Source organism: Gilbertella persicaria (assembly GCF_025201335.1).
Source record: "Gilbertella persicaria strain CBS 190.32 chromosome Unknown B0P05scaffold_12, whole genome shotgun sequence".
NCBI classification, from domain to species: Eukaryota; Fungi; Mucoromycota; class Mucoromycetes; order Mucorales; family Choanephoraceae; genus Gilbertella; species Gilbertella persicaria.
In genome coordinates this window covers 319,151-340,500 of record NW_026251973.1, presented here as the reverse complement: position 1 = coordinate 340,500, position 21,350 = coordinate 319,151, and the positions used below count along the sequence as shown (strand labels likewise).

The following is a 21,350-nucleotide window of genomic DNA, read 5'->3' as shown; positions in this document are numbered from 1 at the left end:
CCCCCATCTCAACAAGATTACAAGACAAGACAACAAAATATCCGAATTGGAGTTAGAAGAAGGAGAGACACTCAGCTCGTCTCCTTCTCCTGCTCGGAACTCCACTAGACATAGCTCAACACGCACTCGTCGTCGTGATGAAAGTGACACTCGAAGAAAGAGACGATACTCTGATAGTAAAAGCTGCCATCGTGACAGAAAAAGTAGTCGCCATCGTAGCCTAAGTAGAAGCAGCAGTCGAGATAGTAGCAATAGACATCGAGAAAACAAAAGAAGAAGTCGAGCTCGAGCTCGGTCTCGGTCTCATTCTCGGTCTCGTTCACCTCTGCCTAGAAGGTCTAGGCGCAGCCGTAGTCGCTCAACCAGCCGCTCGTCTTCTACACGACGCAGAAGAGACAGGCGTAAAAGTTCCGACCTTCGCAGTAGTAGACGTAAACAGAGCTCTCCTGACAAATCAAAGAAAAAGACAACATTAGAACAGAAAAAATCACCGCTGGCGGAAGAAAAACCTAGTTCTATCTTGTCAGCAACTGCACCAAATGCAGAGACCTCTGAACAATATAAGATATTTAATACCATGTAAAAAGAAAGAATGTCTATTATTCTTATGGCTTATTATTTTTTCTAGGTTTAATCAATTGGCTCATGCCTACAAACGACGAGGAGACAGCCAATCCGATATGACAATGGGTATATTGGACCAATTCCATGCATTATGCAACTACATCTTAAGCTTTTATTACGTCGATAAAGGCAGCACACACGTTTCATTTAAACAAGCCTCTGTGGCGTGGAAAAGCTTATTTCCTTTTACAGACAACCTATTAAAAAAACTCGAACAGCAACAATACTTTCACCTCTATGGTCTTTGTTCCCGTCTTGTTGCTCTTGTACGCTACTATATTTACAATCGAATGACTTCTTCTACTCACAAGTTAATCTCCAACCATCTATCTCAAACTCAAGGTCAAGTTCCTCGTCTCTGTCTTGATGTGTCTGAAAACCTGCTGCAAGAATATGTAAAAGCAGAGCGTTGGTACCGTATATCTGAGCGAAATTTTACATATCAAACCATGATAACAGAGTTTCCTCAGGCATTTCAAGATGTCTGTGTTCAGGGTAACGTCTCGGCGGGTATCTCTATTGGTGGAGAAGCAGGTGTCTCCATTGAGCCCATGTTTCCATTCACGCCTTATTCTTCTTTACACCACGCTGCCATTGTGTCTAAATGCATGTTAAATGAATTTGTCAAGCAAAAGAAGTTGGACTATCAGCCTATTTTTAAGCCAGAAGAATTCATGTAAATAACTTTGATAGATTTTATAAAGTAACCCTAATATTTAATACTACTACTGATAAAGCTCTGTGTACAGTTGTCTTTCATATGTAGCAAAAAAAAAAATTAATGATTTTTCTTTGTGGTTTGAAGAGAACTGCCATAAATGGATGGATATTTTCATTTTGCATTCGCCTCTCTATTTTTTTTTTTGGCTGTATCGAAGTTTTATTTTATTGCTTATTCAGAACCCTTTTTAGAACTAGACTGTATTTGAATTCAGGAACCTAATTTCTTGAATCAATGACATACAAATATGATGAGTAATACGAAGGCAAGATTGTGATCGCGATCGATTTAATTGAATCTTATTGGATGATCCTTTGCCCAAATAGTTTCGGTCGATTGGTTCTACCGATCAATACTTATTAGTATTCTAGTAACTTCGATCCAGTTAAACATATTGAGTCTATTGGTATTCAAGCACTTTTGCTAAGTCTGTATAGAAAGAGACAAACCAAAATTAATGGAAAGATAAAAAAAAAATGGTTCGACTGAACAAGTTTGTGGTCAATCGAATAAAAAAAAGAGTAGAAGAAGACTTGAGATACAAAAGTTACTTCTGTAAATTAAAGATCCGAAATAATTAATAATCAAAGCAAATTTGACAACATATAAAAAGGGATGCATTTAAAAAAAAAATAAAAAGCATATTTAATTGAATTCATTAAAAATGTCTATTCAAGCCCTCTTCACTCCTACCAAGATTGGTAACCAAGAACTTAAGCACCGTGTTGTTCTTGCTCCCTTGACTCGTTTCAGAGCCACTCCTGAAGCTGTTCCCACTGATCTCCAAGTCGAACACTACAAGCAAAGAGCTTCTGAAGGCGGTCTTTTGATTACTGAAGCTACCTTCATCAGTCGTCTTGCCGGCAGCTACTACAGAGCTCCTGGTATCTACACCAAGGAACAAATTGAAGCATGGAAGAAGGTCACCAGCGCTGTTCATGAAAAGAAGGGTGTCATTTACTTGCAACTCTGGCACATTGGTCGTGCTGGTTCTTCTGAATTTAACCCTAATGGTGAACAAATCGTTTCTGCTTCTGACATCCCTATCTCTGGCAAGAGCATGTTAGGTAGAGACTATGAAGCTCCTCGTCCTCTTACTGTTGATGAAATCAAGGCTATTGTCCAAGACTACCGCCAAGCTGCTTTGAATGCTATTGAAGCTGGTTTTGATGGTGTTGAAATTCACAGTGCTAACGGTTATCTCCTCGACCAATTCATCAACACAAGCTCCAACAAGCGTACTGATGCCTATGGTGGATCCATTGAAAACAGAGCTCGTTTCCCTCTTGAAGTTGTTGATGCTGTTGTTGATGCTGTTGGTGCTGAGCGTACTGCTATTCGTTTCTCCCCTGGTGGTAAGTTCCAAGATATGGAAGATGAAACTGTTGTTGAAACCTGGAGCTACTTGACCTCTCAACTTCAAAAGAGCCATCCTGATTTGGCTTATCTTCACTTCATTGAAGCCCGTGCCAACTTCTTTAACGATGAAGCTAACAATGTGGATACTCTTGAACCTTACCGTCAAATTTGGAAGGGTCCTTTCATCACTGCCAGTGGTTTCTCTACCAACGTCCCTCATGCTATTGATGTTGCTGAAAAGACTGGCAACTTGATTGCTTTTGGCCGTGCTTTCATTGCCAACCCTGATCTCCCTGAACGTATCCGCAATGGCTGGGAACTCAACAAGTATGATCGTTCTACCTTCTACACTAATGATGCTGCCGGTTACACCGATTATCCTTTCTACGATACCAAGAACTAAGTATAGACTTTTTTTCTCTGTAAATTACTATAGACTACATAAATAAAATACATCAATTGTAAAAATTCATCGTTCAAAGCTTAAATTAATATGCCAAGTGTAGTGTTCTTTATTTCTTAGTTTTATTTATCTGAAAAACGGACAGATTGCCAAATATCACAGGCAAAGAACTTTGTTGTGTTAGTTGATTGATACGAGTTTGGCATTTGTCTGTTATGAAAACAGTGCTTTTGAAGAGATTGTTTAAAGCATCACCCTATGTTTCCAAAAGCTATTTTTAATTAGGCTCTCTTTCGCTGTATATCCAAATGTATGTGACTAGAAAAGTAGCAAAAGTTATATTCCCAAAACTATTTATATCATAAACACTAACTGAAGGTATTGACTCCATAGGTGGCATCTATAACTATGACTTTTGAAAAATGCTTGCAACTTTTGATCATTGCTTTAAAAAAAGAAAAACTAATGATTTTTCTTTGTGGTTTTTTTTTTGGCTGTATCGAAGTTTTATTTCATTGCACAAGTCAATCATTAGAGGATATTCAGTGGATTACGTCGATTGGCGTACTAAGAGAATTCGTGCTTTAGAAAAGGAACGCAATCGTTTACTACGCACAAAGCCTCTGCCAGACGTTCAACGCTTGGTAATTCCACCTATTGACAATGAGCTACAGATACTACAACAAGAACTGGCCGAAATAGCTATTCTAAAGGCTGGTCTTCGCTGGCAAGAGAATGGTGAGTGCAATGCTGGGTACTCTAAAAAAATATATCAGAGTCGAACAGCCCAACAATATATGTCTGGCTTCAAGGATAGCAATTCCGAAACGCCAAGAATTGTACATACCACCAAATCGACAATGCGGAATATTGTACAATGGTCTTATAAAGATCTATATTCGATTGATGCAGTACCTATAAATCAAATACAAGAGTATTTAGGTAACATTCACTTTCCAAATAAGGTTGATCAGGATGAAGCAAATCTGCTTCAAATGGAATTTGATTGGGAGGATATTGTCAGAATGACAAAGCGTAGCCCAAAACAAAGTAGCCCAGGTAGTGATGGACTAGGGTATATATACCTTCAACTCTTGTTTGGTTTTCCTTGTTTGAAGCCCCTGATACTCCCGGTATACAATGATGCCATGACAAAAGAAATTTTCCCTCAATCATGGAAGGAAATCAGAGTGCGCTTGCTACCCAAGAAAGGTGATTTGTCAAAATTGAAAAATTGGAGACCAATTTCATTGATCAACTGTGATGGTAAAATTTTCACAAGGCTCATTACCCAACGTCTAGCTCCTATAATGAATCGAATTATCAACCCGCTTCAAAAGGGCTTCATCCAAGGACGTTTTATTGGCGAAAATGGGATGTACGTCCATTTGGTTCTACAACAAGCAAGATATGAACATCATCAAGGTGCGTCCCCTTTATTGTTCAACATCGCTTTGGAGCCGCTGATTCTTTCAATCCAGCAAGACCCTACATACCAAAGATATGTCCCGACAATGGGCACTACGTTTCAACAGATCAAGTGCATCGCATATGCTGATGATATCTGTGTGTTTGTCAAGGATGCCACCGATTTTATGCGTCTCCAACATCACTTGACTAAGTATAGTGCTGTATCAAATGCAAGATTTAACAAGCACAAGACGGAAGCTTTCTCACTGAGTGGAGTCAAGTCAGGATCTTGGGAATCATTGCTTTTGAGTCATGATATCAAAACATACTACTACCATCATTCCCCTTCTGCTTTTCAATACCTTGGCTTTTATATGCCATACACAAATTCTCAACGGAATCATGTTCAGGATATGTTATTGGAACAAGTGCGTACACGGGTTCATGGTTACTCTCAGCGTCACCTCTCGCTTCAAGGAAGAGCTACCGTTGCCAACACTTTGATTTTATCCAAAATTTGGTACTGCTTGCGGTTGTTTGCGCCTACTAAGCGATTTCTGAATGAACTTCGTTCGATTATCTATGCTTACGTGTGGCAAAAGAAGTTTCCTTATGTTTCTTTTGACCAGTTATGTCTCCCCAAGAATCAAGGTGGTGTAGGAGCTCTCAACCCTATCACACAATACTTGGTGCTGCAGATGAGATGGGTCTTTATTCTGTTTAGTTCGTCTAATCTAACACCTCAGCTCCGAGTGCTTATGACAGAACACTTTGGCATCATGTCTCCGGATGCTGACAATACATTGCTACCCTTTTTCTCTAGAACTCTTCGCCCTCATGATCTTTGTCATCCCACTTCAGTTGTCAATGGTATTATGCTGCCTTTGATTACTTTGGTATCGATTTCAAGCTTGATAATGTGCCTCTAGCCAACTTGATTTACTTTCCGCTGATTAACATGTTTCAAGAGGTACCTCAGAACCACTGGCTTCATCGACATTCAAAAGTACCAGCATCTCTCTTCTTCCTCTTTGACGAACAGAGTAACCGGTTACACCTGAAGGTTCGCCATGAATATGGGACATTACCAGGATTGTGCCATCAACTCTTTATAGACGTTCTTCGCAGACGAACAGTAAAACTTCAATCTTTCCTGTGGCAATATATTACACAAGATGTGACACCATCTACTGTCTCTGTCTATGATGCTTTGACCAAGCAATTAACTGACACAAGATTGTGGCGCTCTTTCTCTTCTAGGGATTTCTGCCTGCATCCTTATGAATATAAAGCTGGATCTCAAATAAAGGCTTCTCGTACTTCGCTCTCTCTGTTTTGGAGGACTCCAATGCTCCCTCAGGCTAGAACACTGTGGCATCGTGTGCTTCACAAGACATCGTGTGCTTCACAAGAAACTGCCAACTGCGTCCGAAATTTTCAAGATTGGTACTGTCTCTACTCCTGTCTGTCGTCTGTGCAAATTACAACCGGAATCGTATGATCATTTCATAGCCCACTGCTCTACCAAGTGGAGTATTTGGTTGGAAATACTGAACTGCTAATACCCTGTGGTGTACTTTACTCCTTCCTCCCTCCACAAGGTCCTCACTCTTCAAGCCTTTCCTCCTGCCATTACAAACCGCTCCAAGCTTGTATCTATCATTGCGATAGCTCAATGGAATATCTGGAAATCCTATTGGAACCCGACTAATCAATAATTTTGTAAATAAAATCCAACTACAAAAAAAAAATTTGCTCCCATATTTACATTATATTTCTATTTTTCTATGTTCTTTGGCATCCAAAGTAATATAAGATATTTTTAAAAGTCCATAGATAGCACATTTTATATGACATCTAAAGCAAAAACGCTCAAAATACTGCTTAAACATGCCAATCTTTGATGTCCCATTACTCGACAACCAGATTACTAAAACGGCCTCTTTTTTCATTTAAAACATGTTTGTTTGAGTTCTGGGATCGAATGGTACAATTGGTCTGACTGTTACATGAAATTCGTTTTTTGACCCATGGAGGATCCAAGAGCTCGGAGAATGACCCTAATGTAGGTCCAATTCAACTGAAATGAGGAAAAGTCATATCCAAGTACTTCCAACAAAAAGAAAGCGACTTTACTAAGGCAAAAATGATGAGTTCATTTGAGCATTGTCTTCAAATCTGCATTCAAAGTTTGTGATATACTGTAATCAGCCCTTTTCAGTACATATCAGATAGTAAATGGGTGCTTACTTCTGCATCATTCAGTGCACAGAGTATATGAAATTAAAGTTTGCTATAATAAATAACATTTTTAGGGCTGAAGAGAGTAACCAATAATAGATGACTTGCAGGAAAGAAAGTTCGAAGTTTCAAACTTCATTTTTCTTTACCCTCTATTTTGAAGATCATTTACCAATACTTGCAAACCACAATCAGCTTTTGATTAAGCTACCAGCAAGAATGCAAGAGAGAAGGTAACTTGATGAGGGCTTATAGAATGCCTTATTTTAAAAGAAACACTATGATGTTTTTCTAACTATTGGCTCTTGAGGCATTCCGATCTCTAAGGTCAGATAAACCCGTCTTCCTATGAATGGAATCAAGAATGACTTTTGTTTATATGCAACCAGGAACAGACTGCCTTGGTTTAGTCAATCAGGTAGAATAGACTTTTTTTCTTTTTTTAAATTTTGTGCATATCATCACGACCCAATAAAATCAAGCAATTCTCTCCATATTTGGTCAAGGTCATTTCTCTCTTTTTTCTTTTTTTTCTTCTTCTTTTCTTTAAATGACTTTAAGGAAAAAAAGAGATACGGCAGAAGCGAAACGATGGTTGATAGTCGGAGCTTTTCAAGCGGGAGCTTCTGAAAAGCATGTTGCTCGCATATCAGGACTTTCAAGAACCGCTGTTCGTAACATCATTTTAAACTATCGACGAACGGGTACACCTTGTATTCCTAAAAAGATACCCAACAAGAGTAATACTTGAGTAGACACTACTTTTGTTTACTTACTTGTTTCATAGTAAGACAGAAACTGATAGTAGAATATGATGAAAATGGTGAAATAATCAATACAGACGATGACGATCAGGAAGAACAGCCAAAACGAACTTTTAAAAAGAAAAAGAAGCATAGGAAAAGCTCAGTTTGGTTTGAGAAAGATGCACAAACGACAGCAATAAACAACATCATTGATCAGATGCGAATATCAGAGCAAGGCGTACTTGAACCTCCTGTAAAAAGGAATTCATTGCCTGCAAAACTACCTCCACCGTCTAAATACGAACAAGACATTCGGGGTTATGAACCATGGACGCATGAAGATGATATGATCTTGTTGAACCATGTTCTCCATCATTTATATGCGGGTGGTTGGTCTGAACTTGAAGTGCGATTTAACGGTAGACACTCTGCACGTCTTTGTTATGATCGTTGGAAATATTTGAGGTCTTTATTGTTAAAAGGCATTACAGACAAACCAAGTATGTCTTGGTAACTTGCACAATATAATCATACTTTTCTTAATACATGATTTTCTTTACATGTTCAACAAAAATGGGAGAGACTTTGGGTACAATATGAAGAGTAGGTGGGCGTAAGGTCATTTCATGAGCAGCAAGGCTACTACTACTACTACTACTGCTGTTACCACTGGTAATAGAACGTTCATCATCTTCACTATCATAATCAATGTCTGCCATGTCATTAAACACACTCATGACTTCTTTGTTTTCAGGTAAGAATTCAAACATCTCTTGACTGTCTGCAACATCGTTGGTGGACATCATCTTTTGTCGTTTACGCTCCAAATGTCTTTTTTTGCGCTCGAGGTGATAGTCGCAGATAGCATTAATTTCCTTCTTTAGTTCAGGGTATTCAGCATCAGAAATTCCGGCTTCAGATACGATTTGTTCAATATCAATACGTGTAGGAATACCGTTCGATACAAAACTAAACAGAGAGTTGACATAGCCCAATAGACTATCAAACAATTTGGATTGGTCTTGAGCATGGACATTGTGAACAAATTGATAGAATTCTTCTTCATGGCGTTGGACCAGGTCAATAAAAGGTTGAGCAGTATGAGATACGTCTTCTACATTTAATTTATCAATCACTTCAATCAAATCGTTGATGAAGCCAGATACATGACCAATAGTATCACCAATATTGGCAGCCTTGTAGACTTGAGCCAAAGGTTCATAAAAGATGGCAAACAAATCCTTGGTGATTTCACCTGTTACGCCTTGGAAGACAAGGGCCATCAAGAGCTCTTGTTCTTGTTTACGAGCATAAAGAACCCACAACTTGTACAGGTTTTCAACAAGCTCACGGGACTCAACCTTGCCTGGTTGATTGGCAAAGGCCACCTTTAAGATTTGTTGAGGAGTCAAGATAGGTTTAATATTGCTGTCCTTCAGCATCTCGAGTGTCTCTGTAATGGGTGTTGTCTTGTCCAATGTGACACCTTCAGGTAGTTCTGTCTGGACTGCATTGGCAATCTTTTGACAAAGAGGGGGATCGTTGATCTTGTTTTGAAGGTCTTCAATATCTTTTGTGAGTTCTTTGGTTTCTTCACTCATGTTGGCCAACACAATTCTTGTTTAAAATGACTGAGTATAGTTTTTTTTTTTTTTTACTTTGTTTCTTACCTTTGAAATAAACTTTTGCCACCAAAAGGCTGAGCTAAAAAGAGATCCAAGACACCCTTGACCATATAAAATGGATTGGAAAGCTTCAAGACTTGAGCAATAGCACGGTATGGCATTAAAGAATGAGTTCGTTTCAAATTAGCAGTATTTTCAACTGAACGATCAGAGGTAACAAATTGAGTATGAAGGACAAAGGCAAAACTAAGTCAAGTTAATATCGTTTTTTTTTTATGTCCCTTGACTTACTTGATTCTACCCCATTCAATGGCTTTACGTAATTCAGGAGGCAATTGATTGATGGTGTTTGTCTTTTTGATAATCTCAAACACCTCAATTAAACCATTGGGTTTCATAATCTGTTGCTTCAGCATATTCAATAGACCATCTAGCTCTACAATCTTTTTGTCTACTTGTTCACGGAATCGCTTTTCTTCTTGTGCTCTATTCTCGTCCATCTTGGCACGGTTTTCTGCATCCTTCTGCTCTTCTGCTGTCAATTGAACAGGATTGCTCAACAAAAAGTCGCGGAAGATCTCGCTGTTGGCCACTTGAGATTCAGCAGCCAATCGACGCAAGAACAAACGAAGCATGATACGATCCTTTTCGCGGTGCAACTGCTTACTGTCAGAAGAATCATGTGCCTTGGAAGGAACATTGGGTAACTCAAGCGTAGGATAAGCGGCTTTAAGATCATCCCGGAGTTGACGGAATTGTCCATGACGCTTGGCTACAAACACAGGTGCTGTTGTTTCCACCCCATGTTCGTTCTGAACCACCAGTTCAGTCTTGACAATAAATTCAGAGTGGATGTGTTCACGAATCGTTCTGACTTGACTCACATCGCGCACAGTTACCACGTTCAGTTGAAGGCCATTGAGTCCCATCCATTCAAGGTAGCCTTCTTCACTCTCGAGTCGAGTCATGTTGAGTTTGGTAGCCAATGCATCCTCCTCGGTCTCTTTGGAACCTACAGACAAGAGATCAATGCTTTCTTCTTTGCCTTGGACTGTCTTGATACTGGCCGAGAGAGCAACAATCAATAATTTCTGAATCTTGTAAATCAAGACGCGTCTTTGAGAATCTCTTGAGCTCTTGGGTGCATAATTGTTTAATTTAAGCTTGCTGTATTCATCCAAAAAGGCTTGGACTTTGTTAAAGAAGCCTCTTTCATCCCCGTTCTTAAGTAAAGGAAATTCAAGTACGAAATGCTTGCTGATGTATTGCAGAAATGGATAGTGTTTATTTTCACTAGAAGGGTTTACCAAACTTGATACATCATTGGAGCGCTTTAGTTCTTGTATTTCATGCTCGAGTTGTCGAGCAATGAGTTCACGCTTAAAATAATGAAGTTCTTGAGGATTCAAATTCATTGACCAAAAGAGAAGGAGAAAGAGAAAGAGAAAGAGAGGGAAAAAATCAATTGTTTTTATGCCCTTTTCTAGGTATTTCTTGGCAAGAGAGAGAGAAAAAAAAATGGCGCATTTGTCCGATTTACATGATATTCAAAGTCATCCTATAGGCTATTTTAAGCCAACATGAGGTCATTTCGTATATAACAATCCTATTTGCCGCTTATTTACTAGCCACAATGGCGCACATCATTTTTATTCTATTACACTTCTTGTAGCCAAGGATGTTCCAACATAATGCTAGCCGAGGCTCTTTTAGCCATGTCCATCTCAAGCATAGGCGATAAAAATCCACTGACTTCATCTGCATCTTTGGGTGGCATTAAAAACGTATCATGAAGCACGTCTCTTAATCTTCTGTAACGTAATTTCTTGATATGCTTTAATTTACCCGACCTATCAAAGAACTCCCGAGAGAATTCACCGCCCGATATTAGTATTTTGGGGACTGTGCGCATTAATTCTAGTATTTGAGCAAGATGATCTATCAAAGAAGACTCAGTCAATGGCAAGTGAGTCCTGTATAGGATTACCATCATCTTTGTTGTATTTTGATCCTGCTCTAGGATCAAATAAGAATTCGCCTGTCAACAGTTCAAATATCTATACCTGAAATCAATACCATGGCTAAATATGCTTCTTTAGCTTACCATACAAGCAGCACTCCACATGTCTGCTTTATTAGTCCATTTGGCACCCACAATGACTTCTGGACTACGGTATTGTCGAGTCTGAATGACATGTGTATATTCTCCATCCATCCAACAAGCATTTCCTAAATCTGCAATTTTGACTACAATATCATCAAATGCCTCAATACCATTCATGATCAATGTAATATCTAGTATAGAAGAGGGCATGACTTTGGGTTCTCTTGTGCTTTGTTGAATGGCAAGTTGACCGAGTTTATCACTCAAACCATTGCTATCCCTTTTTTTTTTTTTGTTAGATGACATGAGACTCAAGCAAGAAGACTTACACTGCATCTGGCTCTTGTCTTGCCTCAGCTAATACTTTTTGCTTTCTCTTTTTCTTTAGTCTCTTTTTTTGTGATTTAGATAATCCCTGTGTGTCTACATCAGCTAGCCAAGACTGGGATGGTGCTGGTGGTAGTGTTGGTGCTTCATGCCGCCTTATTTCCTGCAGCACTTGAGCTGTATCTTGTTTCAGATAGTCTTCAATATGGGGAATCCATACCAACACATTTTCAGGCTTTAGATCTGTATGCACAATACCACATTCCCGGTGAAGATAGTCTAATCCTTCAAGTACTTGTTTTGCTATACGCTTTACAATAGGCTGAGGGATGCCCTTGTAATTGTATCGCTTCATTAAAGAAAGTAAACTTTCGCCCAAGACTTCAAATGTCATACAAGCATGTTTACCATGAGGACCATGGTGCCAGAAATGATTGAGTAATTGTGCTACATGTTGATAACCCCTGGATTCTGGATTTGTCTTTTTGACACATTCAAGTAACTTGATTTCTTCTAAAGCAGAGTCTGTATACCTATTAGCAGATTTCACAATTTTCAGCGCGACATGAACATTGGTTCTATCAAATGGTTGAGGACTCTTTTGTTTATAAGCAAATCCATTCGTTTTTTTTTATCTATTTTTTGTTCCCTTACAGCGTATCAAGTGCAAGCCAAACAGTAGAGAAATGACCCCAACCTAGTTTTCGGACAACAATATAACGACCATTATCAAAGCGATCGCCAATCAAAACGGGATGATAACCTCCCTTTTTATAGTCATCAATATCTTCTTCTTCCTCTTCATCTGAATGAAAAGAGTTTAAGTCAGAGTAATCACTGGCAGAATCGTCACTGTCTTTTGACATTGTTAACACGAAAACAAACCATTGAAATTTTTTTTTTTCTTTTTGTAAAGAAGTGAGAAGCCGTATTTCCCATTGTATTTGGAAATAGTCACATTCAATCCCTATGATGATTTTTACATTTTATTATATCAAACAGAGTTGATTGGTCTCTTGTATGTTTTTTATATAGATTTTCATTTTCTTTAATGTTAAAAAGAAGGCTAGCAATCAGAACCACTCTTACCAACCATCCTAAAGAGAACAAGTAATAAAGTACAAATAGCATCGTGAATACAAGGTAAGCTATACGTAGGCCTACCAAGCCACTTTGCCTCCATACTTTGAGTTTCCCTTTATTCTGGCCAAGGTAAATGGGTTCAGGCCATGCCTATCATTTCAAAAAATTGGATAACAGAGTTATAAGTTTGCAAAAGGTTTTACCCAATTGCCTATATTATCCTTACTCATTCATTTGAGGCAAAGGAGTTTCAATCGGGATGCGATATCTGAGAAAACTAAATAGAAATTTTTTTTAATTTGACAAATTGTGGTTTTTTTTGTTAGTTTGTGCTTAAATGAGTCTATCCTATGGTTGACTATGACTGCATTTATCTCAAGACTATGGTCTATATTGTATTCACTATTGTCCTTTTCTTTTTTTGTTTTTTGTTTTTGTTTTCTTTATCTATTTTTTCGTGAAACGCCTATAAAAACTTTTTGATTGGTGGATTAGAATAATTAATTATTGGATTTTGATCAATCAGGTCAAGCTTTTTTCTCTTCTTTTTTTTTTTTCTCTTTCTGTTTGTTTGTATCCAATGCCTGCACAACAGTTGCCTACGATACCACCTATTTTAGAAGAGCAACAAGAAATCCCAACCATTCAAATAGACGGGATTCAACCCAGTACTCGTAAAAGAGCATTTTCATTCTCTAATTTAGTGAATCGTACTCGTCGAGCTTATTCTGTTTCATCCACCTATCCTGCCAAACCACCACCTACACTGCTTGCTTTACCTGTACCCAAGACATCACATGATTTATTAGCTGATCTGGATCATCCAAAGGCATTGAATTTGACAGCTGCACAAAGAAGAAACTCGATTGCAGCAGCTCAACGAAAATATGAGGATTTTGAACAAAAGATTGAAGCTGCTCCTTTATTTGTACTTGTGTCTACTTATTTAAATTATCTGGTCTTGATATTGTTTGGTCATTTGCGTGATATTCTCGGTAAAGTGTTTAAACGTAAAGAATATGCTCATCTTCGTACCAATGAGGTAACATCTAAGACAACTATATGTGGCGTGATTGACCATGGATGATAGGGATATGCTCCTTTAGTGTCTGATTTTGATTCTTTCTATACAAGACGCATGTATATTCGTATTAGGTAAATACATAAGAAGAAAAGGTGGGGAAAGGTTGATGGTTTCGATAGAGATTGTTGGAATAGACCCACTACTGGTGTCCCTAGTAGAACAGTCACTATTCTCGAAAGAGAATCCAACGATTTTAACTTGACATTTCGCTTGACTGGAAAGAAACAAGAAGTGATCAATTTCTCATCATACAACTATTTGGGGTTTGCTCAAAATCAAGGTATTTGTGCAGATCAAGTAGAGGACTGTGTAGGCGAGTATGGTATCACAAGTGCTAGTACAAGAATGGAATTGGGTACATTGGATATTCATCGTCAGTTGGAAAAGAAAGTGGCTCAATTTGTGGGCAAAGAAGACTCGATTGTTGTCTCTATGGGATTTGCTACCAATTCGACTACGATTCCTTGTCTTGTGAACAAGGCAAGTACAGACTTGGATCTTAAATAGTCAACTGATTCCTATTGTTGTAGGGCTGTTTAGTGATCAGTGATGAATTGAACCATAGTTCTATTATCTTTGGTGTTCGTCTTTCAGGTGCCTCTGTCAGAGTGTTTAAGCATAATAATATGATTGACTTGAAGAATCTGTTGAGGGAAGTGATATCTCAAGGTCAGCCAAGAACCCATCGTCCTTGGAAGAAGATTGTGGTAATTGTAGAGGGTTTATATTCTATGGAAGGTAATTTATATGTCTATCGATCTTGTTACTGACGATAGATTAGGCTCTATTGTCAATCTGCCTGAATTGATCAAACTGAAGCAACAATACAAAGTAAGTTTCGAATGTGTTATTCATCTATGCTTATTTCTTCTATCATTATCTTAGTTTTATCTATATGTAGATGAAGCACATTCTATTGGCGCTTTGGGTGAAAACGGAGGTGGTGTGTGTGATTTCTATGGTATTAGTCCAAAGCATGTTGATATTCTGATGGGCACTTTTACAAAATCATTTGGTGCTGCCGGTGGTTATATTGCTGGTGATAAGGCAGTCATGGATCATTTGAGATTAAAGAACCATGCCTTTTTGTATGCAGAAGCCATGTCTCCACCTGTCATTCAACAAGTGAGTTCAAGTATGGGTGTGATTATGTAAGTTCATTGTGTCTCAAGTGGTGTTATTCACACTTGTATAGGGGAGAAGATGGTACAGACGATGGAGTTCAACGTATTCAAAACTTGGCAGACAATTCTCGTTACTTTTCTAATGCATTAAGAAAGATGGGATTCATTGTGTATGGTGATGAAGGCAGTCCTGTCATTCCTCTTCTTCTTTTCAATCCTGCTAAAATTTCGTAAGTATCAAGTAGACGATATGAAATCATTCATTTCTTATTTGCCTAGTGCCTTTTCTCGAGAAATGCTTAAGCGTGGTATTGCTATTGTCGTTGTTGGTTATCCTGCTACACCTATCATTAGTTCAAGAGCTCGTTTCTGTATTTCTTCTGCTCATACGCGAGAGGACCTTGATAAAGCCCTTGAACAAATTAGTCAAGTAGGCGATATTCTTATGCTTAAGTTTAAAAAATGATGTACATAAATTTCTTTTTTCTTTTTTTTTTTCTGTTGTTGTTGTTTTCTAATGTGGAGCTTTGTTGTGATCTCGGTCATTGTTGTCTTCCTAACACGTCTATGGCTTGTATTGCCTACTCAAACACATAAGCAGAAGAGAGAGTGTTGCAAAACACTGGTTGTGTTGGGATCAGGTAAACTTAATTTGCACCTTACACATATTTATTGTACTGTTAAAAGGCGGACATACAGCAGAAATGATACAGCTCTTACGTGGATTGGATCCAAAGCGATATAGACCCAGAACATATGTAGTAGCACATCATGATATACTTAGTGAAAACAAGGCTATTCAACTTGAACAAGACCAGTTTGATCAGGTAAGGAATGTCTCGATGACATTTTCTCTCATGTACATTAGGGTGATTTTTATGTGTGTCATATTGCGAGAGCAAGAAAAGTAGGTCAGTCATGGCGGACTGTTCCGTTTTCTGTTGTCTATGCAATAGGTACATCCATTCAAGTCTTAATTCAAGCCTGGCCTGATGTGGTAAAACAATTATGAGATATAGCATCTAGACTATTCACTTATGCTTATCAAAGATTATTTGTAATGGACCTGGTAGTTGTATTCCACTGTGCTTATTAAGTTATATACCCAGAGTAAGTCCATCCCATTATGGAATTGAATCTCATCAGCCAAAGATAGTTGGCCTTAAAAAGATAGAAATCATTTATATCGAATCATTTGCCCGCGTGTCGAGTCTCTCATTGACCGGTAAACTTTTGTACCCTTTTGTGGATCGATTTTTGGTACAATGGCCCGAGTTGAGTGACCGTTTTGAACGTGCTGAATATAAAGGTATCTTAGTCTGATGCACACGTGGGGACAGTTCCGCGTACTTGATTGGATATGGATTAGCACGCCGCCCTGATAGACAAGCATAATATTTTCTTTATTTGCCCAAAAAAAAAAAAATAATAATATAGATATTGGATAGGTATTATGATACAAGTAGTTGAGAGAATATATGTGTGTGTGTGTGCGTATGTGTGTGTGTGTGTGTGTGTGTATGTTGGCATGAATGCATCTTAATGTTTTCCACCCATTCGTACTACAAAAAAGAAAAAAAAAAGTTAGATTCTTATGGTACACGCATGATGTCGTTTGTTGACTTACAGTAGAAGTTGACACAGACAGCAGCCAATAAAAAGATACACAAAACAGTAGGACCAACACGATCATCATAAGGAGCTGCTTCTCTATTTCTAATCTTTGTAGCTCTCCAATGGAAGGTATATAAAGCATAAAGCATGACACCCATAGCAATCACAGTAAACAAGACAGCAGACATACGACCAATACGATCACCAAAGTTCAAAAGACCCATAGCTAAACCACCGAGAACAACAGTGAAGTTTAACCAAGACAGAAAAGTACGTTCATTGGCAAAGAAGACCTTGGGTTCAACACGAACAGGAAGAGCAATACGCTTACCATTAACAGGTTCTAAATTGTTGGAAGACATGTTGAAAGTGAAAGAAACAAAAGAAAAAGATGAAATCTATCGTTTCTTTTAAAGAAAAAAAATTCCTTCTCAGCTCTTTTTTCTGCTTTTATTGGACTGTTGATTTAAGTCAGGATTGTGTAGATAGTCTTTGTTTTTTCCTTCAATAACGCGCAATTCTTCCTATTGCATGTTGGGCACTTTTGCTCGAGTTGAAAAGCGTGTCATAGACAACAAGTGTGTTGCTTACAAGATCTATTCAAGAGCACACGGAAGTCTTGTTTACCAACATTTTCTTCGAGAAAGAGATACTTTAAAGCAACTCAATATCACGAATAAAGACTCATATAAACATCATGTAAATACTACACACAATGATATGCGACCTTACCAAAAAAAAAAAAACATAAATAAAAGATTATAGAACTATTAGATGTTCAAGAGACAAATACACATCATGTCTTGATATTTCCATTTTATGATACAACACTCGAATCTTTTGTACATACAAAAAACAAGACACTAGCACATCAATTTCTGGATCAAATATCAAAAGCATTAAGCTATATACATCAACAGGGTATTGTTCACTGTGACTTGTCTCCTCAGAATATCCTTCTTGGTTCAGGCTGTATGTTTCTATCTGATTTTGGGTGTGCTCAACGTATAAACACACCCCATACAACAACAGACATAGGCACAAGGTATGTCTACGTTTTATGCATCACACTTAAGAAAGAATAGACTTTATAAAGCACCAGAACATTTGTTTGGTTATCGAACATATTCTTCTTCCACCGATCTTTGGTCTTTCGGTGTCATTTTCTTACAGTTGATGATAGGCTATCCTATCTTTGCAGGTGAGAGTGATATTGAGCAAATAGCCCGTATCGTATTTCGATTGGGCAGGCCATCGTTAGAGGTGGAGCAGGAGGCAAGTCAATAGGGTTATGCCATCACTTTCATATTCATCTTCTGTGATGTTTAGGAAATGTGGGTTTATCCAGATATCAATAAATTGGATTTCTTTAGCCTCGATGATGATGATGATGACGAAGATATAGAATTTGATTCAGAACAAGAACAGGAAGAATTCAAAAGCATAAGAAAACCTCTTCAAGCTATTCTTGACCAAGAAAATATTTCAAAAGAAGACCAAAACCTTGCTCTAAACCTTGTCAATTGGTCTAGAAGCAAAAGAAGTATCGGGGATCTTTGCTGATGTAAAAAAGATTTTGTTATTATCCCATACTGCTTTTCTTTAAAAGGTGAACTGAAAAGCTTTTTTTTTTATTATAAAGTTGCTTGTTGATCATCAAATGATATGAAGCCAGGCGCATGTATAAACGAATAGATTGCTCTGAGTAGATTTACTTTACATAAAGAATGAACTAGAGTTGTCGTAATAGAGAGATTTTTGACAGGTTATAAATAGAATCAACGTTGAAGTGATGGACAATGAATATGTCTGTCAAAGTAAAAGTCTGACAGACAGCATAAAGAATAAGAAAGCCCAGAAAAGAGTTTATGTAAATGATTGATTTGATATATCATTGATTTCTCTATTATAGACAAAGTAATTCAAGTGGTAAACTAAAGGCATCACAAAATAGAAGTGAATTCAGGCGTATTGAATGTCTTTTCTTTTTTTTGTTAAGACATCAACAGTTGGGTAATAAATCACTTGTTCATATAGTAGAAACACTAGACAAATACATGCAAATCATTGTCTTTTTTTCTTAGGCAAATAAACGTATTGTAAAGCCTGTTTACACACGCATGAATGCTATAACTATTTAAAAACTATGTTCACTAACACACAGGGTATTTTTGGACAAAGAAAAACGACTTGTAAAAAATAGCCAAAATGACCATTCGACCAAAGGGTACTTACTCATGAAAATCATCAAGCTGACAACTCTTTAAGCTTCCTTTTAATGCTACAAGCCGAAAAATAAAGCTGTTGACCAGCATAAAGACTCAAAATGTGCGTCAAAAGCTCTAGTGTTTGGTGAGTGTGTTTGTTTAACAGCTGCACTACATAAATGATGAGATATAAGCAAAAAAAAAAAAAAAAAAAAAAAAAAAAAAGAAAAAAAAATTGTAAGCGTTTTAGCCTATTTACTCAATACTTTAGCATCAAGTTTCTCATGTTCTTTATATCAAGAGATTTGAAATAAAAAGTACTACAACTTCTGCCACTGCAAAAGACCGATTTTTGATGCAGCAGGATGAAGAACTGGAGTTGGCTTCTATTTCAATCTCCGCACTTTGCCATCTGGTATGTTCTATGTTCATTTGCTCCCCACACTTGTATATAGTGCATATGTTTCTGTTCTTTTATGTTTCTTGGAATTAAAAATTATATGAATTGTTTTAGAAAGAGCCAATACATGCAAGTTTTATATGATACTGAAGCCTTTTTTCATCCAAATATATAAGTACTTGGTGTTCAGGCTATCTTTCATTGCCCAGTTGTAAGTTTTCATCCCTTAATGTTTATAAATCAAATTGGCGAAGCATCCTTGATGCTGTACTACTTACTCTAATTACGTTGGTGCAAATTTCGTTACTTTCTTGCGTTAAATCATAGATGGGATACGATAGCTTTTCAAATTCAGACCAGTATGCACCTTTGCAATACTGCGATATCTAATCGTGAGCCAAATCAATCATTCGTATCTTTCCTTCTAAACGCTTCCTATCAAATTCTTCAGTTATCGTTTTAAGGAAGTACTCGATTCGTTCCGAAAAGTGATTGTTTTTATGAGGGTTGAAAAAATAGAATGTTTACAACAAGAAACAGGGTTAGCAACTTGCGTGAGCGCTAGCTAGAAGCCCTCTCAAATCCAGGTTGAGAATTTCTTGAACCTACTTAAGGTTCGGCAAAGAATTTTCATTAAAACATTCGCTCGTTTGCCTGGTGCAAAAAATTTGTGTCTTAGGCCTTTGATGATCTTATTTCCATTTGCATTATTTAGTTTCTTAGAGCTACTTGACTTTGGCATTGAAAAAGAAAAAGCAGAATAATGCTTGGAACACCAAGTTCGATCTAAAACATTCATGATTCTCTCTCTCTCTCTCTCTCTCTCTCTCTCTCTCTCTCTCTCTCTTTTACGTGAACGTGTAGTCTCTCTGCAGAGCGACAGCGTATATGCAAATTCAATTCCGACGTTTTTTTTTAAAAAAAACAATCCTATTTGGAACAGCCTTCCAAACAAACAATCAAATAAACATTAACCTTTTATTCATTCGTTCTTCACTATGTATTCTGTTCATTAAAGTAGTGTTCGAGCTTACAGTTCGCTCAGAAGATGGATTGACTTGTCTGTTTTCTTCTAATAGATTGACATCACTGGCACTTTTGACCGCACAACAAATCAGTAACAGAACAAGCGGGAAATAGATAAGAAACGATTTGAACACAATCCAATTCTTCAGGTCAAACGAGTCTGTCATAAACGGCCTTGATAAAGGTGATTTGACAGCCAGCCAAGCAACAGCCGTCGTGTTGGACATAACCCACATAAAAAGCAATGGCATTAAAAATAGAATCAGCGCATCTTGCCTATTTTGTCGAATGATTCTTCTGATTTCTTCAGAGGAGCGACACTTGCCACTGATATATAGCACTGTCAAAAAATTCAACACAGTAGGCACGGTCATGACCGTCATACATAGGGCTGATGCTAAATTCACTGTCTCTTCATCCTCCAATACACTCTTACACGATAAAAAGACAACAACAGTCGCCGCATAGAGCACTAGTATTGAAATATTGATCCATAACATCATGGAGCTGATTGAAAACGCAACAGGTGGTGGTTGACTCAAGATCATGTAGGATTCTGAAGTAATCGCTGTCTCCCTAAGTTTTTCATGCGAGTCTTCACTTGTTGTGTCTTCTTCTTCTGATTTCTCGTCAATCACTACTGGATGTAAACTACCCCATCGTCTATAATTTCTGAGGGCGGCAACAATAAACCTCGCATAGATGAATTGAAATTCAATGATACCTCCAAATACCAAAATAGAAAATGCTGGCATTTGATTTAGAATAGGTTCTTGATCTTTCCAACCAATGTCTTCTCGAGTAAAATAAGGTGTCAAGGCAACATACAAGTGACCGAATGTCATGAATGCTGCATAAACAATAAATGGGAATATATGCCATTGTTTCCTTGTTGCTTTTATAAACAATAGGATCGTCATCAAGCCAAATAAAACACTATACGTTATCCACGCATCACTTTCTTGTACCCACATCGTTTGTTGTTTCGAAAAAGAAGAAAAAGCGAAAAAAGAAAAAAGAAATGTTCAAATAACAACAAGAAAATTTTGCTCAGTAAGTTAAAAATAAACCCTACGAAAAAGTAAACAAATAAAAGGGCTTCTGCCAAGCCCATTGTGCATAATTATAGTCAAAGGTTTTCTTTTTTAAATGTCAGGCAAACATTTACAAAAATAATCACCACACTTTGTACTCATAACGAAGCCACAGTAGAGATATAAGGACTACCTTATTTGGTGATTTGTTTTATTAT

At 37.6% G+C, this 21,350-nt stretch overlaps 10 protein-coding genes across 10 annotated transcripts; 6 read left to right on the top strand and 4 right to left on the bottom strand.

The window, feature by feature from the left end:
- Positions 1-615: 615 nt before the first annotated feature.
- On the top strand, positions 616-1,376 carry B0P05DRAFT_535107 (uncharacterized protein). Its single transcript, XM_051577399.1, has one exon. It carries the CDS (start codon positions 681-683, stop codon positions 1,302-1,304), a length of 624 nt encoding a protein of 207 aa, XP_051436601.1. The 5' UTR covers positions 616-680; the 3' UTR covers positions 1,305-1,376.
- A 613-nt stretch (positions 1,377-1,989) lies between these two features.
- Positions 1,990-3,176, top strand: B0P05DRAFT_535106 (uncharacterized protein). Its single transcript, XM_051577398.1, has one exon. The coding sequence runs from the start codon at positions 2,010-2,012 to the stop codon at positions 3,105-3,107; it is 1,098 nt and encodes a 365-aa protein (XP_051436600.1). The 5' UTR covers positions 1,990-2,009; the 3' UTR covers positions 3,108-3,176.
- Positions 3,177-7,338: 4,162 nt separating this feature from the next.
- On the top strand, positions 7,339-7,655 carry B0P05DRAFT_445533 (uncharacterized protein; the record flags this gene model as incomplete). The annotated part of the gene is made up of 2 exons (XM_051573800.1): positions 7,339-7,498; positions 7,546-7,655. Coding segments are annotated over 2 exons (270 nt in total), but the record flags the coding sequence as incomplete, so codon positions are not given.
- A 298-nt stretch (positions 7,656-7,953) lies between these two features.
- On the bottom strand, positions 7,954-10,649 carry B0P05DRAFT_535098 (uncharacterized protein). The gene is made up of 3 exons (XM_051577397.1): positions 9,421-10,649; positions 9,175-9,375; positions 7,954-9,121 (listed from the first exon to the last, which is right to left on the bottom strand). Exons 1-3 carry the CDS (start codon positions 10,542-10,544, stop codon positions 8,044-8,046), a joined length of 2,403 nt encoding a protein of 800 aa, XP_051436598.1. The 5' UTR covers positions 10,545-10,649; the 3' UTR covers positions 7,954-8,043.
- On the bottom strand, positions 10,650-12,470 carry B0P05DRAFT_603034 (kinase-like domain-containing protein). Its single transcript, XM_051583285.1, has 5 exons — positions 12,215-12,470; positions 11,563-12,156; positions 11,234-11,513; positions 11,117-11,186; positions 10,650-11,067 (listed from the first exon to the last, which is right to left on the bottom strand). Exons 1-5 carry the CDS (start codon positions 12,424-12,426, stop codon positions 10,787-10,789), a joined length of 1,437 nt encoding a protein of 478 aa, XP_051436597.1. The 5' UTR covers positions 12,427-12,470; the 3' UTR covers positions 10,650-10,786.
- Positions 12,471-13,191: 721 nt separating this feature from the next.
- B0P05DRAFT_535093 (pyridoxal phosphate-dependent transferase) lies at positions 13,192-15,349 on the top strand. The gene is made up of 8 exons (XM_051577396.1): positions 13,192-13,685; positions 13,734-13,798; positions 13,847-14,207; positions 14,258-14,465; positions 14,509-14,558; positions 14,613-14,878; positions 14,923-15,081; positions 15,131-15,349. Exons 1-8 carry the CDS (start codon positions 13,224-13,226, stop codon positions 15,315-15,317), a joined length of 1,758 nt encoding a protein of 585 aa, XP_051436596.1. The 5' UTR covers positions 13,192-13,223; the 3' UTR covers positions 15,318-15,349.
- Positions 15,350-15,555: 206 nt separating this feature from the next.
- Positions 15,556-16,174, top strand: B0P05DRAFT_466953 (oligosaccharide biosynthesis protein Alg14 like-domain-containing protein; the record flags this gene model as incomplete). The annotated part of the gene is made up of 3 exons (XM_051574359.1): positions 15,556-15,678; positions 15,720-15,848; positions 16,004-16,174. The coding sequence occupies 3 exons, from the start codon at positions 15,556-15,558 to the stop codon at positions 16,172-16,174; spliced, it is 423 nt and encodes a 140-aa protein (XP_051436595.1).
- A 172-nt stretch (positions 16,175-16,346) lies between these two features.
- On the bottom strand, positions 16,347-16,839 carry B0P05DRAFT_535080 (vacuolar transporter chaperone 1). Its single transcript, XM_051577395.1, has 2 exons — positions 16,479-16,839; positions 16,347-16,413 (listed from the first exon to the last, which is right to left on the bottom strand). Exons 1-2 carry the CDS (start codon positions 16,825-16,827, stop codon positions 16,391-16,393), a joined length of 372 nt encoding a protein of 123 aa, XP_051436594.1. The 5' UTR covers positions 16,828-16,839; the 3' UTR covers positions 16,347-16,390.
- A 157-nt stretch (positions 16,840-16,996) lies between these two features.
- On the top strand, positions 16,997-17,794 carry B0P05DRAFT_578398 (kinase-like domain-containing protein; the record flags this gene model as incomplete). The annotated part of the gene is made up of 4 exons (XM_051581852.1): positions 16,997-17,164; positions 17,224-17,510; positions 17,551-17,728; positions 17,753-17,794. 4 exons carry the CDS (start codon positions 16,997-16,999, stop codon positions 17,792-17,794), a joined length of 675 nt encoding a protein of 224 aa, XP_051436593.1.
- A 2,237-nt stretch (positions 17,795-20,031) lies between these two features.
- B0P05DRAFT_535075 (uncharacterized protein) lies at positions 20,032-21,168 on the bottom strand (the record flags this gene model as incomplete). Its single annotated transcript, XM_051577394.1, has 1 exon — positions 20,032-21,168. The coding sequence occupies exon 1, from the start codon at positions 21,070-21,072 to the stop codon at positions 20,032-20,034; it is 1,041 nt and encodes a 346-aa protein (XP_051436592.1). The 5' UTR covers positions 21,073-21,168.
- Between the last annotated feature and the right edge of the window lie 182 nt (positions 21,169-21,350).